Raw genomic sequence first — 16,621 nt, forward strand, 5'->3', positions numbered from 1 at the left:
TAGGAGGCAGAAGGGCGTTTAGGTTCTGGGGAAGGTAGTTTGGAATGTGAAATAAGCCCTTGATCTGCATGTTCCTGCTTAAATGAGCACCAATGAAATGCTGAACAATGGCATTTAAACCAAACATCGCTAGAGCTGAATACAGTAAGTGACACAGCAGCTACAGCAGACTCTTGGAGTACATTTGTATCAAGGCCTTTTTCACAGTCATCAGGCTAATAATGTTTAAAAACCTTCAGATTCTGGAGCACATCTTTGCATGAACTCTGATATTTTTTCATGGCTGTGATGCTTCAAGGTGTGGTGCATGGCTTATAGCACTTCATCAAAGACTTGCTCGAGTGAAGTTAAAATGGCCCTTATTTCTGAAGTCTTTTTTGCTTGGGGCTGGACGAGGGCTAAGGAACACTTCAGTGGAAAGTTGTGTCCCAAGCTCAGGTTGAGGGAGGGTCCACTGATGGTTGTGATTTGAAGTTGGCTTGTCTGAAGCCAGGGATCCAGTAAGCTATGTTGCAGTACCATTTAAATTGATGTGCTGTAAAGGCAAGGGGGAGATGTGGGGTGAAATGGAGATGGTTACCAGCTGGCTGACTGCAGCTTCAAGACTTGGACGCTTCTAAGGGATTGCATGTGTAGGGAAGATTGTCATGCTCTATTTGTTGAGTTTAAAGAAAGAAAAACAATTTTTAGGGCTGTTACGCTGACGAAGGAAATTGCAGCAAGTTTGAGAGTTGGTTTAAATATATTATTTGGCCAAGTCAGTGGATGTAGCTAGAGAAGCACAATGGGGGTGTGGAGCATAAATTGATACGTGTATCTCCTAACCTTGGTGTAGAGGGATAGGCATACAGACCCTATTGACTAGGTAGAATGGACACATGAAACATGAAAGACAAATAGAAGCATTTTCTAATATTTCCTAAAAGTTCCTAAATAGCATCAAAAGGTATGATTGGCTGGGGTCTCACATCAAATCCTACATACAGATGGTCTGATCTAGGCCATTCTTTCCCATGATAGCTGAGGAATTTCCAGAGTGGGAATAAACTGAAGTTTTCAGGCTTTTTTTTTTTTTTTTTTTTTTTTTTTTGGTGCATATGGAGACTAATCCTTGTCTTTTAAAGCTCATCTGTTTGCACCCCATCAGATGCATAGAATCTGTCCTTGCACTGTCTTTCCGATGTGTGATTTCTGTGGGAGAGCTTGGCCTGGCCTGGGACATGGCCAGGAGAAGCCTGAGGACCACTCTGACAGGTGTATCCCAAAACCTCTTCTGTACTGAAATGCTTTGAGCAACAGAACTGTAGAGGCATGTCTTCATGGGTCTTCTGTTTGTTCCCTAATTAGTTAGTTGATTTACCTTTAAACTCATAAATAGCTCTGTTTAGCTTGCATTAAGAGGGTGTTTGGAGCTGCACTTACCTATGCCAGAGCTCTTCAGTTCCTCTGCAGAACGGTCGTCGTTTTCCTTGGGCAGAGGTGAATCCTGAGAACTATCCTCCTGTGGTGCTGCTGCTTGCTTGGCCGTGTCCTCCTGTGGCTGTGAGCACGGCCTAACTGCATCTTGCACTGGACTGAGCCTGGTTTGCTCTCAGGATGGCTGGAAGTGTGGTGGGAAGGTATGAGGTGCTGTCTCTGACTGAGAGAGTGTGGCTGAGGTCTTTGTAGTGTCAAGGGAGACCCTGGCAGGGCAGTGCAAGGGAAGTGGGGAGCTGGCAGAGCATGAGGAAGCCAAGAGGTTCAGTCAGACCCGCAGGCAGATAGTGCCCGGGGTGCTACGGCAGTGCCAACGGGAGCATGTGTTATGGGGGTCAAGAAGAAGGTGAACCTGAAAGGGTAGTTGCAAGCATATGAAGGTCGGGGGATCCTTAGAAGCAGGCTGTTAACTGAGATGATCTGTTTTTATTTCCTCAGAGCTCTTGTCTATGCCAGCCGTAAAACGATTTTCTGTGTCGTTTGCAAAGCATCCGACTAATGGTACGTTTGCTTCCTTGATTTGACGTTCCCTCACACTTGTAACCCCATGCTCACATTCAGTTCTCTCTGCACATATTCTCCTCTCAGCCTTCTTGTGGTTTTTTTTGTGTCTGTGTATCTGATGTCCAAACATGCTTCACCTTCCCCCATTGTCTCGTTGTGACTAACGTGTTCATTCATCCTCTGTTACTGCTCAGTGGTTCCTCTGCTGTTCCCCAAGGCATTTGTGTCCCAGGTGAAAAAGCAAGAGCAGTGGCTCTGTGAATGGACTCCTAAAGCAGCCTTTAATTCCGCTGCTGACATTAAGGCCTTCTTTCATGCTCCCTTTCGGCGGGGTGGGGGTCGGGGGAGAATACCGTTGGATTTGGAGGGGGAGATATCCATTCCATATCCTAAGAGCATCAGCAGCTTAGGTCCTCAGTTTCTGCAATGCAGATTTGCAGGACCAAAACAAGGATAGCCTGAGGCTACCCATGTGTCACCTGGAAGGGCGCAGTGTATGGTGGGAGAGAAGGAGGTGCTAACAGCATTCCCTCTGCAGATGGTATTCCTCAGCACAGTCATCTTAGGAGTACTGGTAACCTCATGGCCTCCTATTTGCAAACTTGTCTGTTAGGGTGGTCCCTTGGTTACTCCAAGCATGGTGATGTTGGTGGGAGTAGGCTCACCTTTCCTGCAGACATTATCCTGGCAATGGTGTCTCCCCAGAGCTTTCACTCGTCTGCTGTTGGTGGACAATGCTGGCTTGGGCCTGCCGCCTTCCTGAGGTAGGAGGGGATGAGCACCATGCCACCCAGGGTGATGTAACCTGCTTCACTCCTGTCATGCTCGTAGCTATGAAAAGGCTTGGTAAAGGACGTCTGACAGTGCTTCTGTTGACTCACTGTCTCTGCTTCATATTGCTACTAACCTGACACCTGAACTGTGAGTCTTTTGAGGTTAAAGACCACTAGCTCTGTTGTAGCAGATGCCTTGAACTAGTGTTTATTATCCAAGTCTTGCACAGAAACTTTTGAAAAGGTTTGTTTCACAGCACCACTCCTACCTCATGGCTCCTGCTGTTGAGACAAGTTAGAACCAAAGCAGATCACTGAAAGGTACCAGGTTAAGTATTTCTGTCTTATGTGATCAAGGCGGCTTCTGCAATCTTGTTGCTTAGTAAATGTGAAGATACTCTGCTCTGCGTGATCTGGAAGATGAAAGAAGTTCAGAAGACTGTTATGAAGACCAAAGTTTTGGGAAAGATGAAAGGGGAAGGGGCAGCTAAATGTGGCTTTATCGTTTCAAATAACTGAAGGGAACCTATTTTCTATGTTTGCTTGGTTTTGTTTTTCCCAGAGCGGCCACCTGCTCAATTTGTTTGTATGTCTGGATTCCATCTGAGCTCACGTGGTGTATGTCAGCAGGATGTGTTGTTCTATCTTGCCAGCAGAACTTGTACTGAGCACCGGTCTTTCCTAAGCCACACTGTAAAGCAACTGCCCCCACCCCAAATACAATAAAGTGAAACTGGGCATCAGGTTTTTCCCAAGAACCCAATTAATATTTCTAATGGCAAAGTGCTCCTTAATCAAGAAAACAAAGACAGAGGTCCAGCAGGTGTGAGCTTGAAGTTAGGCATATTTGGTCTAGGCTTGGCACCGTTTTTAGCAGGAAGGATGTTTAGCCACATGAACCACTTGCCTGAGGATGCAAAAGCTATTCACAGCTCTGAATCTGGAGTTTGTTTCTGAAGAGCTGCCTCTCTATGGTGAAATGGGATGGGTGAAGCAGAGCAGTGGCCAAGCACAGCGTCAGGCCAGATGGTTTATGCCCTGGTCTTGTGAGCCTTGGGAGTGTGACATGAGTCCTGAGGCTGTATACGTGGAGGAGAAGACATACCTGCATGCTAGTACCTTGCCTGCCATGCAAGGATATCACAGAAGATTGCACAGGGCTGTTCTGAGAGTCTAGAGAGGGGAGGTCAGCACTTCTGTGCCCCCTCTGTTCTTCCACTCTCTAAGCACTATGCTCTCAGTCAAACCCTGCTGTCCCCCAGTGTCCCTTTCACAGCCTCCAGTCGTTTGATGCTGGGCCATTTGCTCTCTTCCATGTGCTGAGGTGGCTGGCTGCGCTTGGATGCAGGACTCGAATGGTCTGTTGGCAGTCTGGATTTCTTGTCTCAGCTGGGGGAGGGTGAGTGTGGGCCTGACCCTCTTATCTAGCCAAACCTGAACTGTATTGGACTTGGAATGTGTCCTAAAATTTATTCACTTGCCAGACTTTCACTTGCAAAGATGAAACCTCGCTGCTCGTGGACTGCCCCTGCACTGCAGCTGCGTTTGGCAAAGGCTGGGCTGGGTGGGAGGCTGGCCTGCTGCAATGTGACTGGGGGTGTGTAGATCTAAGGGTATTCCTGACCTGCTCTCTGCGGGAGGGATTGGGCTTCAGCGTGTGGTGTGGGTCTTTCCCACCCAGCGGCCCTGCTGCTGGCAGCTCCATCCCCACATCTCCGCAATGTCTCTATCCCCAGCTGCACCTGCCCCTCTTCTCTCACTCTCTATGGCCCCCTTTCCTCCAGATGCGTTTGAGCACCACCACGTTGCCCAGTTGCTGCGCCGTTTTTCCTCTGACTATGCCACGAGCCGGAACATCTCCCTGGATGCCGCTCTAGCCCATCACGTCCAGCAGTGCTCCTACCACCTGCGCCTCTTCAGGAGCTGGCTGATCTCAGGGCAGGATGACTTGGAGTGTCTTTACGGTACTGCACGCTGCAGCTGCCTTGGTCCTGTGCTCTTGTAGCTGAGCAGGGACCACTGTCTGCTTGAGAATGCAAAGTATGCTTTGCTTCTAAAAAAGGAAAGCATTTCCCTCACCGCATCCCTTATATCTCTCGGCTGCTGCTGCAGCAAGCTGTGTGGGCTGTTGCACCCAGCGTTTTTGGAGCCTTAGGCAGTAGCCTTTCCACAGGGAGCCAGTGCTCTTTGTGTGGCTGTAACTGTGCTCTTTCCATCTTTGGCAATTGTTTGTTGCCTCCTTCCTTTAGCCAGGGTAAGCCCTTAAGCTTCCTTCAGGTTAAATGCCGAGCTCCTACCGGTGTGATGCCCTGCTGACATGATACCTCTGTGCAGGTCCCAGTGGGGTGCCGCGAGGTGTCCCATTATTAACGGAGGAATCAAAGTGAATAGTAAGAGTATGGGACAAAAGAAAATTAAGGAGGTGCTGCAGCTGGTCACATACGGAGTGAACTTGCTGTGGAAATTTTTGGGAAGTGAGTGCTTGTGGGATTGTGTTGTTTCTAGAGAGACCGAGTTAAGATAGGGTAGAAACTGAGCTGCTGTGTGGCTGCATTGCATGGCATCTGTTCCGCCTGTTAGGACCTTTGCAGCGTGTCATGTCTCTGGTGGGAAGAGGTAGGCGATTTCAGCATTGAATCTAGATGTTATAAATCAAAGCTTGCTACTGTTTCTCTGGTATTTTTCGGCCTCTGGCACAGACGGGAAGTCTGATGCATTGAGGTCTCAGTGCTTCTAAGACAAGTAGAAAGATTCCTCTCTGAGAGGGGCAGCTAGTTAGGGCTGGCTGTTAACGTTTACCTTGCACCATAGAACCTGCTTGGTGCATGCGGCTTGCTGAGCTGTGTGGTGTGATGCATGGACCTTCTTTTTCATTCAGACCCGTAGGTGGAAGGGGCAGAGACAGTATAGCTTTTCATGTAGTGAAGCAACAGGATCAAGCATTTTTGGAGCCTGCAAAATGAGAATTTTCCTTACACAGTCTGTTTTTTCTTGATATGGCCCTTTCTGTCAAGCAGGCAATTTGGAGATGGCAGTTGCTTTTCATATATAATGAGCACAATCCTTGGTCTCCTAGCAACAAATACTAAAGAGGAGCAAAATTGCTTCAAGGGAAGAGATGCTGGAACACAGCAGACTGCTCCAAAGCCAAAGCTGAGCTTCCCCTGCTGCAGATCTCAGCCATCTCCTATGAGCTCTGGTAGGGAGAGGAAATGAACTCAGTGCTTTGGGCAGCAATATGCCAAATATTGCAGCATGGTGCTGGGTTGTGCAGCCTGCCCTAATGCAGCCAAACGTGTGAGTTACGGACCTCAGTGTAGCAGCCTCCCTGTGCAGAAATCAGATCTCTGCAACCAGTGAGTTCTTTCTTGCTGTTTTCTCAGTCTGTCATCAAGCCCACAGTTAATTAGCATGTTTGGGATTCCTGCTGGGGTTCTTCTCAGAGCAGACTTTTCTCCAGTCTCTGTAGCTGACAGCCCAACTTCCCCCCCTTGTGAAAACTACATACTCCTATCCTCTCTTTCTCGGCTTTCAACCGTACTTCTATCCACACAAAGAAACCATGAATTAAAAGATAGAATCAGGGAGTTAAAAGTATGTATTTGGCATCCATAGTTGGAAAGATCAACGGTGGAGCCCTGAAGCAATCTGTCTGGGAACCTGTGCTTATCTGTGTGGTCATAGCTGGGAAAAAGAAGAGTGTGAAGTAAGTTCATGTTGGTAATGAATTACAGTGGTACTGAAGCCAAAGGTCAGCTGTGACGAAACAGAGAATGGCCCTGTGATAATGAGCGGGCAGTAAAACAGCAGGTGATGTTCAGTGTAAATAAATTTAAATCACAAGGGGAAACAGCCCCAAATTCATATATAAAATGGTGGACTCTGATCTGACCATCACCAGTTGGGACGATGTGGAAAAGGTAGAAACTTGCAGTCTGGGAAAGATGTTTGTTATAGTGGTCGGAGTGGCCTGGAGAGGGGTGGTGGGGATCCGCAGTTCAATGTCTGTTCCTGTATAGGAGCTAGGAGGTTTCTAATGGAGTGAGTAGAGGCAGCTTCAGACAGAAGTGGTTTTTCCCACGCAGAGTGAAACTCCTCACCACGGCGCATGGGGGGGTTAGGAGCTTAACTGAGTTCAAGGGGAGACTGGAGAATATGGAAGAGACACATCAGGTTCAGAGCAGTTCTGAGCCGCCGGCCACTGGAGTTTGGGGGACTGCTTGGGGGAAGAGTCACCACATGCTCTCTAGTCTCGTACCCCTTCATTCGTAGCCACTTCTGGCACTGTGGGCAGAGAGGTGCTGAACTAGGACAGACCTTCAGGCTGACTGTATGCCGTGGTTTAACCCCAGCTGGCAACTAAGCACCATACAGCTGCTCACTCACTCCCCCACCCAGGGGGATGGGGGAGAGAATTGGGGAAAAAAAAAAGTAAAACTCATAGGCTGAGATAAAGACAGTTTAATAGGACAGAAAAGGAAGAAAATAATAATAATGGTGGTAATAGTAATAAAAATTATAATAATAATAGTAAAAGAATTAGAATATACAAAACCAGTGATGCACAATGCAGTTGCTTACCGAGCGATGCCCAATCAGTTCCTGAGCAGCGGTCCCCAGCCAGCTTTCCCCCCAGTTTATATACTGGGCATGACGTTCCATGGTATGGAATATCCCTTTGGCCAGTTTGGGTCAGCTGTCCTGGCTGTGTCCCCTCCCAGCTTCTTGTGCCCCTCTAGCCTTCCCACTGGCAGGGCATGAGAAACTGAGAAGTCCTTGACTTAGTATAAACACTACTTAGCAACAACTAAAAACATCAGTGTGTTATCAGTCAACATTATTCTCATACTAAATCCAAACCACAACACTGTACCAGCTACTAGGAAGAAAATTAACTCTATCCCAGCCGAAATCAGGACACTGTACAGGCTTAAATTTAGAAAGGCTGGTTAGCAAAAATCCTAGTTCATGTACATATCGTGTATGCATATATAAACACATACAAATATACATGTGGCATATTGGAGTTCTCCCAACAAAATAAGGCTGGACTGACCAAGCATGTTAGAGAGGAACTTGCTGAGTGTGCTTGCTTTCTCCCATGCCCTTCAGAATCTATGCTGAGACTGAGCAAGTGCTTCTTTACTCCAGAAGAGCTGGCATACAGACCTTTGGCGTACAGACCTTTTGGGGATGTGCTAGGTGCCGTTGGTCTGCCTGTTGCTTTCAGGATCTCCATTAGAAAGGAGCAGGCACCCTCTCCACTCCAACGTAGAGTTCACAACCGGAGAGCTAGGTAGTCGCTCGGCAACTTCTGCTAATCAAATTATGTTTAGTAATGTTCAGAACTCTCAGGCAAAAATATAATACACAAAAAGGATTGCTTTGGACCAGAAAGACTTCTCACCTGAGTCTTCCTTGGCCTCTGTCTTTGTCTGTTAGCTGACAACAGTTTGGCTGCTTTCTACTTGCCAGGCTGCTGCAGCAGCAAGTACGTTCTCTTAACGATCCCACTCTGCTAGTAGAGAAGCTTGCCATATTTGGGACCTCAGCTCAATCTTAGTAAAGCTGAGGAACATGCCATTTGGACTACTTGAAGACTGCTCCTTTCTCATGCCCACTAGCCAGAAAGTCTGCTGGCTCCCAGGTGATCTGCTGAATTACCACCTCTGAGGGATAATCACACCAACACTGATTTCATTTGGGGGGGGACGTGTTCCATATAAACTCAACATTCCCAACTCATATTACACAGTAAGCTTTCCTCTTGTCTCTCTGGCGCTTACATAGAATTTAGGAAACTTTGTGTTACCTTGATTCAAATTAGATGTTTCCTCTTAATGAAATGGTATTGATTTCCTTTTGAGGGTTTAGACTGGGATATCTCCTGCAGTAATCAAGAAGATGCAAATGAATTCAAGGTCTTGTTTTCTCCCTTGTTCTTCCCTTTTCCCAGTATAAAAATCTGCTTATTTTAGTTCTGCTGCTGACACCTTTGGTTGAATTTTCTTTCAGACCTTAGGGTGACTGAAGGAAATATAGCTAAATGGATGAAAGTGCATGTCACATTTGCAGTGAAAGAGCAGTAGGGTAACATAGCATATAGGGTTCACTCAGAGATCTGTAATGTATTTGCTTGGCGTTCAAGCCATGTAATCATAAAGTAGGTGTTGGCTATTTCAGAATTCATCATTGTGTAGTCCAGGTAAAAAGGTGGTGCTTCTTAACTCTTTCTTTGAGGTCATCTGCTAAGAGGTGGCTGTTCACAGGAGTTGTATCTGTGTGTTCCTACTGCCTGCTGGAGTCTCCTAGAAATCCGGGATTCTCTGTTTTGGATGGAAGATGTGAGACAGGTGCAGGTCTCCATTTGCTTTATATGGTATAGTGTGATAGATGACCTCTGCAAAAGGGTCCTTATATCCAAATCACCTTCTCAATACTTTTATGAAGTGTTGTGTGTTGGTACTAGGCAGCTCTGAAACAGTATTACTCTAAGGGGAGAGTCACTCCCTCCTTGAACATCTGGAAGACTTCTTCATAAACCCCGATTACACCAAGTAGACTCTCTGACAGCGTGCAGTAAAGTGTGCACAGGCCGGGAACGTGAAGCTCTGGGGAGAAGAGCTCAAACTGGAACATAGTTAACTCAGCTGTAACGTGAGTGGGCCTTCAGCTTTGGTGTCAGCGTGCCTGGGAGAGTCAAAACAGGACTTGTAGTCCTCTAGCTGGATTGTACCTCTGGTGCTCTCACCTGCAGAATGGCTCTTCAGGCAGTACCATTCTCTCTGCTGCTGTGTCAGGATGCTGCTGCGGTATGGATTCAGAGTGGAGATTCCCCCATAGCTGCTCCCCCACATCACACGCAGTCTCCTTGGACATCCAAAATAATACATACTCAGCAGACTCCTCTGCCTTGTGTATCTTAAGGTTTTTCCCATAAACAAATCTTGTTTTCTTTACTCTAACAGATGGTTTCTTCCTATTTTACTGAACAAAAATTTTGGAGACATAACCACACTGTACTCCTTGCCTGGAGAAGATTACAGTTGACTTTGGGATTCATTTTCAGCTACTCTGGTGTGCAGACCCCTGCCATGTGCCTCTCCCTGCAGGGCAGGCCTAACTGTGGAGGAAGCAGATTGCCCTCTGCATCCCTAATGCAGCTAGTGTAGTCAAACCTGAATGAAATGAAAAATGAAACTTGTTCCTCTGTGGGCTGCTGTTCATCTTTGATACAAAATGAATGGAATTCTGTCTAATTTCTTGTGCCATTGTCCGCATTACAGACTCCTGTCCCGCAGGCCCCGGGAAAAGAGTTTCAGGAAGCATCAGCAGTAGCCGAGCGGTCAGTGCTGGGTGACTGTCAGCCTGGAAAGGTTCTTGTGGTTTGCGCTCATGCTTTATTTTTGTTGCCCCTTCCTAAAGATGTCGGTTCTTTGCGAAATGTGTGTGGTGCAGCAGTGGTCAGAGCCTTCGCTGCGGACTCTGGTTGCTGCTGTGATACACGTAAGGATTACGGTCTGTAGTGGTAACTTCTGCTTTGGCTCTGCTGTGGTAGTGTGAAACTGCCGTTGTTGGCCTCTCCCCAGCAGCTAAGCAGGTCAAGGGACATGTGCAGGGAAGTGGGCTGCCATACACAAATGAGAGGGATTCCTTGAAAATAATAGTGCTTCACCTTGAGAAAGGAAACTTTTGCCTTTTTCTCTACTTGCTTGAGACCAGTTAAGTGACAGAGTGCTGAGCAGAGCTGTGCGAGCCGGCATTTGGCACTTCAGGGATATAGGTGTTACCGTTTCACATCAGTAGCGTTGTCCGTGTCACATGTTTCCTTTAATGCTGGACCTTTCGTTTCCTCTTTTTATTAGAGGAGTGCCCAAGCACTCAGATCCCCATCAGTGCCTCCAGTGTGTCTTGTAACTACGTTGCTTTGCCCTATGCTATATTCAAACTTCTTCCCTTTTTCTTTGGAGACCCCAATAGCTGAGCCAACTTTGGCCCCTCTTAAACCAGATTCTGTTGTGAAATGACATTAGCCTCATACTATGCTGCTCCACACCCATCTCCACATGGCTGCTCATTAAGTCTTGCCCTCACCCTTTTCCTTTAGCTCTGTCTCCCAGAATGCCTATGAGAAAATAATGAACAGATACTCTTCATTATTCAGCACTTCCACTCTAAGGACTTCTCAGCAAGGGACAGAACAGTATGGTATTTTTCCTGTGTCTTACATTCCTTCATCCTAGCCAAGGATTTGTTATCCTTCATGTCTTGAATTGATGTTTGTAGGCCCTTTGTGGCATAGGTAACCTCTCTGGACTGTCTGAAGGGTTCTTTATCTCCGGTAGCTGTCTCTGCAGAATGTCTCTGCAGCACTGCAAACAGGTGATGATCTGGTCTGCAGCCTCCTCATATTGCATGTGGATTCACTCTGAATACCATCTGCTGGCTCATGCTCCTTGCTTGTTGCAGAACTGGGTTAGGTGAGCGAATTGGAGCAGAAACTGTCCTGGAGGTGATTGGAACAATGACTACACTTAGCAGATAATCCAGGTGCTCTAGGTCTTCTCCTTAGGTGCTGTCAAGCTGCAGGGATCAATTTTAGCCTGTCAGTGTGCTGGGCAGCAATCCTGACACAGTAGTGCATCAAGAGCTGTTGTACTTTTTGCATTTCAGAGTAATTTTCCTTCTCTGTAGGAACAAACCCAATTCCTTCCCAGGGAGTCACAGAGTGGGAAGCCTAAGCTTAAGAAGTTTAGAGGCCTTTAAGATCAAGAGGTGCAGAGCAGGAGGAGGCCTCATTCCCGTATGCCCAGAGACTCATTTGTTTCTTCCTTGCTCCTCTGACAGTTTCAGGTTGGCTTGGTTCCACAAAGCATTGCCAGGAAGCTTGGATGAAGAGGAATATGCTTTGCCATAATACTCCGCTGGCTTGAGTAGCAAAGAATTTATTGTGAACGGTTGTGATGCAGCTTAGCTCTGGGCAAGTGTCTGTTAAATGTTGAGATACCTATTTCTACTAATTCTGGGTTCGCTGGCAGTGAAGTCTTGTTAAGGGGACAAATAATTCAAATGGTTGCCCAGCCCTTCCTTGGGATACAGTCTGTCAGGCGTACACCGGAGGGTCTGCTGTGAGAGAGAGAGGTTCTGCCGCTCTCTGTGTTTGTAGCAGTGTGCACTACCTCGCTGATGGGGAGAGGGTGGACTGTGTCCCAGGTTGGGGTGTCACTAGTGGTGGGAGTCTTTTTATGGAAATTCTGTTGACTTCACTCAAATTCTGTTTAGCTTCTGTAAAGTGTGGGCACCGTGCCAAGTTCTCCATCATAACATATATTTTAGCAAAAGGGTCACAGGCTTTGCAGCAAACACGGCTGCTGCTAGATACGTTTCCTCCTCTTCCCCCTCCTTCTGCGTGTGCCTGGACGCTTGCTTTCAGGTCTGTTATTGCATGTGATTGCCTAGTGGCGATTTTCTTGGCCTAGAAGAGGTGACCTTGGGCCTGAGTGTGCCTGTTGTTTGATTCCCAGACTGCCCAGCTCCTTCAGCCATGAGTGGTCCTGCATGGATTTAGGTTGCTGTTTGCTCTATTCATTTTCTGATTGGGTTTCTTTCCAGGTTTTGAAGGCTGTTCCATGGTTCCCACCATTTATCCCCTGGAGACCCTGCACAACTCCCTCTCTTTGCGACAGGTCAACGAGTTCCTGACGGCTGTGTGCAGGAGCTGCAGCGAATCGCATGTCCAGTCTACTGCAGGTACTGGTGAGGTGGGCTTGTCTCTGGGTAAGCCAGAACAGAGTCGAGGCAAGGAGAACTTTTGGTCTTTTACATTATCAGGACAGATCAGCCTGACAGGACTGGCAATAAGCGCAGTCTCTGAAACCTGTTCCAGGGTGTTCTAGCCCAGGAGTGAGCTATGGGATCCAGCTCAGAGCCATCCTAGGCCACTTACTTGAGAGACAAATAATTGGTCAGGTCTGTCTGTAGCTGATAAGTACGGTGACGTGGATACAAACTCCAGCTTGGGAAACCTTAGCCTCAGGTTTCCAGGAGCTGATGGACAGGCATGGCTCTGAATTTGCACTGTTCTTGAGCTCTTCCTGGAGTGCCTGCTCGTGGCTGCTGGGCTACGAGCCATTCCTTTATGTCTGTCTGAATATTACTGATCTGTGTGTTTTTTTTCTTGAAGCTTTGTTTGATTCAATGATTGGCAGCCAGATACCAGGAGACCCCTTTATGTCCCAGCAAATCCTGTCATCATCCTCTTTGCCATTGCGCCAGCGTTCGGATAAGCCCCCTTGGTGTGAGTGTGCTCCCTTCTTGATCAGGGGTTAATGTGATGGTGAGGGAGGGAAGTAAAAGGTGCCAAATGGTGGAAGCCAAATATTTGTGCTCAGGGTTTCTATGCTCTGCCCGTGAAGGAACAGAAACAGAAAGGGGAAATAGGTAAAAGGGAAAGTAGTCGTATGCCCTGTGAAAAAGCTTCCAAAGAAAGATGCAAAAAAGGACTCTGTAGTATTGTATATCATGGGAACATCTACTGTTGGATGGATGCTGTCTCTCCAGACATCCTCTGCTTTGTGCACTAGGACATGGAGGGCCTGAATGCACTTCGTTTTCATCTCAAGTTTTGTGGTTCTCCATGACACATGGCCAACTCAGTGTTGGCACATGGAAATGCCTTCTTTTCCTAACCAGCCACGTACATGCCTCACCCAGAGCTCCGTAGAGGACAGCCAATCATTTAGTTCTTCACTTACAGGCTTTTCTGCAGCTCCTGGGCCTCACTTGTCACAGCCTCTGCAGAACTGGTGACTGTTATTAGTTCCTTTTGCAGATCTGACTGGAACTCGAAGGGGAAAGGGTTAGCCAACAGTTGCACAGCAAGTGCCTTAACACGAGTCAAGGTTGCCACTGAAAGAGCAGTCCTACTCTTCTCCTGGCTGTACGCTCCTTGTGCCAGGAGTAGTGTGTGTTTGTGTAGGCAGCAAGGTCAGGGAACTGATCTGACTGAAAACAGTTGTTTAATGCTTCCCGCTTTATTGGATTAGATATAATCTGGATCTGTTCTCTAGTTTTGCTCATTGTACAATATAAGGCAAGAATAAGCATTAATGGAGAAGCAATATTTCTTCTTCCAGTGGTGACTCTAGCTCAACATTCAGGGATTGTGTGTGTCAGGAACCAAGAGGAGCAAAGCTGAAGCTGAGAGTGTTCCATAATAATGAGGGAATGAAAGAAACTGCTTTTCAGCTCAAAGCCCAACATCACACTTCACATTTTGCTCTATAATGACAACAGAATCCACTCTTGGCTGTATGCCAACATAGCACTGTATGACAAGATGTAATTGTGGTGTTTGTGCTTGGGTTTCCATCAGCTGAGCTGCCAGAAGCACCCCTAAGAGCAGCTGCAAGCCCCTGCCAGGTTGCATGGCATGTAGACAACCCTCACCTATTGGTTGTAGAACAGTGGGACTGCGACAGCTTGGGTCTGCCCAGACTTCGGGCTGGGGAAATATCAGCTAAATGTTTAAGATTTTTCTTCCTCTTTGCAGACAGCAGTGGCCCCTCCAGTACTGTCTCCAGTGCAGGCCCGTCCTCCCCAACCTCTGTGGACAACTGCGCTCGTTTCAGCTTCACTGAGAAACTTTCCATCAGTCCCCCAAAAAGTGAGGAGCAGCTGACTAGCCAGTCCCCTGAGCAAGAAGAGAGACAGCCTCCAGGCCGAGGGCTTGATGTGGAGGTGGGGATGTCTGGCTTGTCGGTGGCGGAGCCAAGTGCCCCAGAGACCCTGACCTGGAATAAGGGCCCAGAGCCAGGCAGGGTCCTGGAGCTGTGCAAGAAGGAGCGGGCGGAGGAGGACTCTAACCCAGAGGAGAAGAGCATGGTGGAGCTGGATGAAGACGAATCAGCTGGGGAAATGTTAGAGCCAAGTAACATAGGGAACCCAAAGTGTGGTGCAGGGTCTGATATAAGGCTGGCTGGGGAGAGAGGGAAGCCAGGGGATGGGTACATAGGGGGAATGACTGGCCTGGACCAGTCAGGGCTGTCCAAGGAGCTCTTGGTGCCCTGTGAAGAGGAGCTGCTGGGAGAGGTGTTAGACCCGGAGCATATGGGCGATGAGCTGCTGGGAGACAGTGCTCTGTCAGGCCGGCTTCTGTCTGGTCACCCGTGCCAGGTGCAGCCGCTGCCTCCTGAGAAAAGCGTGGAGGAGCTGCAGCCGCTCTGTCGGGAGGATCAGCAGTATTAGTGGCTCACTGGACAGCACACTGCAACCGCTTCTAGCCTGGAGGCAGCCCAGCTTCCTGCACAGCACCTCATGCAGCTGGCTGTCCACAGCACCGAACAAGCCATGTCCCAAGGCCACAGGACTCTGGGGCACGGAGAGTCTGTTCTGCTCCTCCACAAGCCAGCTCTTTGCCATTCGGCAAGAGACAATGCCCCATCTGCCTTGTTAAATGAACAACAAATGCAGTCTTGGTAGTGGCATGGCACCTCCATGGAGCAGGGACATGGGGCTGCATTGGTATCCCAAGGGCTGTATGCTCGCTGGGACAGCAGAGTTAGAGGATTGGGACAGCCAAGGCTTTTGGGGTCGTAAGTCCAAAGGGGACAGATGCTCCCTTGAGATTTTGTGGCCCATAGCCTTCAGAGAAAGGTATTCTGGGCCCAAAGTAATTGGATCCATCACAACCACCAACCTCCTCTCTGTTCCTTCCTTCTTCCTCTCTCAATTCCAGCACTGGCCACCAAAACCAGGTCCAGAGAGTCCATGGCAGGAAGACTAGGAGAAGCAGAAAGCATTCTGAATGAGTGTGGGAAGGAGAGCAATGAGGGGATCAGGTTCAAGACTGCCACTTGCAAGAAAACGTCTCTTTGGCGTGGACTTGGATGTTTTCCTGCTGGGCTGGGGCAGGCAGGCAGGAGCCTGGGGATCCAGCCTGAGAGAGGTGGGCAGGGAGGACACACACGGGTTTTTTTCTAGTCCCCAAGGGTCAGGCAGGGTATAGCTCTGAAGTCTTGGTGACAGAAATTAAAAGAAACTGCTATTTGAACAAATCAGGATTATTAGAAACCAATAAGGAGAAATCTTTATTATATATAAAATGAAAAGTATTTAATACATATTTATGTAAATGACTTGTGAGCACAAGCCTGAGGGCAAGATTGACACGGGTGTCCCTGCCGCATCCTGAGTGCAGGCCAGGGCTGTGCCTCCTGCGCCTCCTGTTATTTATGGACAAGTCTGCGTGTTTGTCTGTAGCTAGGATCTGTGTTTTTGTGAAGCTGTGCCCAAAGATCTCCACGCTGTTTTGTGATGATGTGTGTTCACAGTAAATCTATGCTGTGGGTCCGGCGTCTCTCTGTCTCTGATGCTGACTTGTGCAGCAGTGTGTGTGCGCCAGAGCTTGCAGGTGCCCGGGACAGCAAGCCCTGCTTGTTCTCCGCCGTCCTGGAAGAGGAACTGTGGCTGAAGTCACAACTGAAGTGAGTGCACAGGCATGGGGCTTTGCTCAAGAATGCCAGACGGCTCTTTTTTCCTCCATAGAAGAACTGGTCATACTGGGGAAGCGGTCCTGGCTTCCCAGGTCCCAGGGTGGTTTGTGGTAGAATGAAGAGGCCGGGGCAGCATGTTTGGCTCCTTTCGCTTGGTCCACACCTTCTCGTCGGTTCCAAGCACGTCCTGGGTATCATGTCCTCTTCCTCATGCCTGATAATCCCTAGCTGCCAGTTTGGGTATTTAAGAAAGGTCATGTTTACTTGCACTTGAAATGCAGCAGTCGTACAGCTGCCTCGAGTGCAGCACTGCTAGGAGGAAGCCTGGCCCCTCTCCTCCACAGGGCTGTGCCAGCCTGCTCTTGTGAGGATGTG

The 16,621-nt window shown here is 48.1% G+C and overlaps 1 protein-coding gene across 3 annotated transcripts in view; it reads left to right on the forward strand.

The window, feature by feature from the left end:
- PPIP5K1 (diphosphoinositol pentakisphosphate kinase 1) overlaps positions 1-16,095 on the forward strand; it is a 47,666-nt gene extending 31,571 nt beyond the window's left edge. For 2 of the 3 annotated variants that reach the window (XM_050903047.1, XM_050903048.1), the window contains 3 exons: positions 12,366-12,503; positions 12,937-13,050; positions 14,305-16,095. In XM_050903047.1, the coding sequence (XP_050759004.1) occupies positions 12,366-12,503; positions 12,937-13,050; positions 14,305-14,999 (947 nt within the window). In that variant the 3' untranslated portion in view covers positions 15,000-16,095. Of the gene's footprint in view, positions 1-1,932; positions 1,978-12,365; positions 12,504-12,936; positions 13,051-14,304 lie in introns of all 3 variants that reach the window. The other variant, XM_050903046.1, reaches the window with a different exon arrangement.
- Positions 16,096-16,621: the final 526 nt, after the last annotated feature.

Source organism: Gymnogyps californianus, chromosome 11, assembly GCF_018139145.2.
Source record: "Gymnogyps californianus isolate 813 chromosome 11, ASM1813914v2, whole genome shotgun sequence".
In the NCBI taxonomy this organism is placed as follows: Eukaryota; Metazoa; Chordata; class Aves; order Accipitriformes; family Cathartidae; genus Gymnogyps; species Gymnogyps californianus.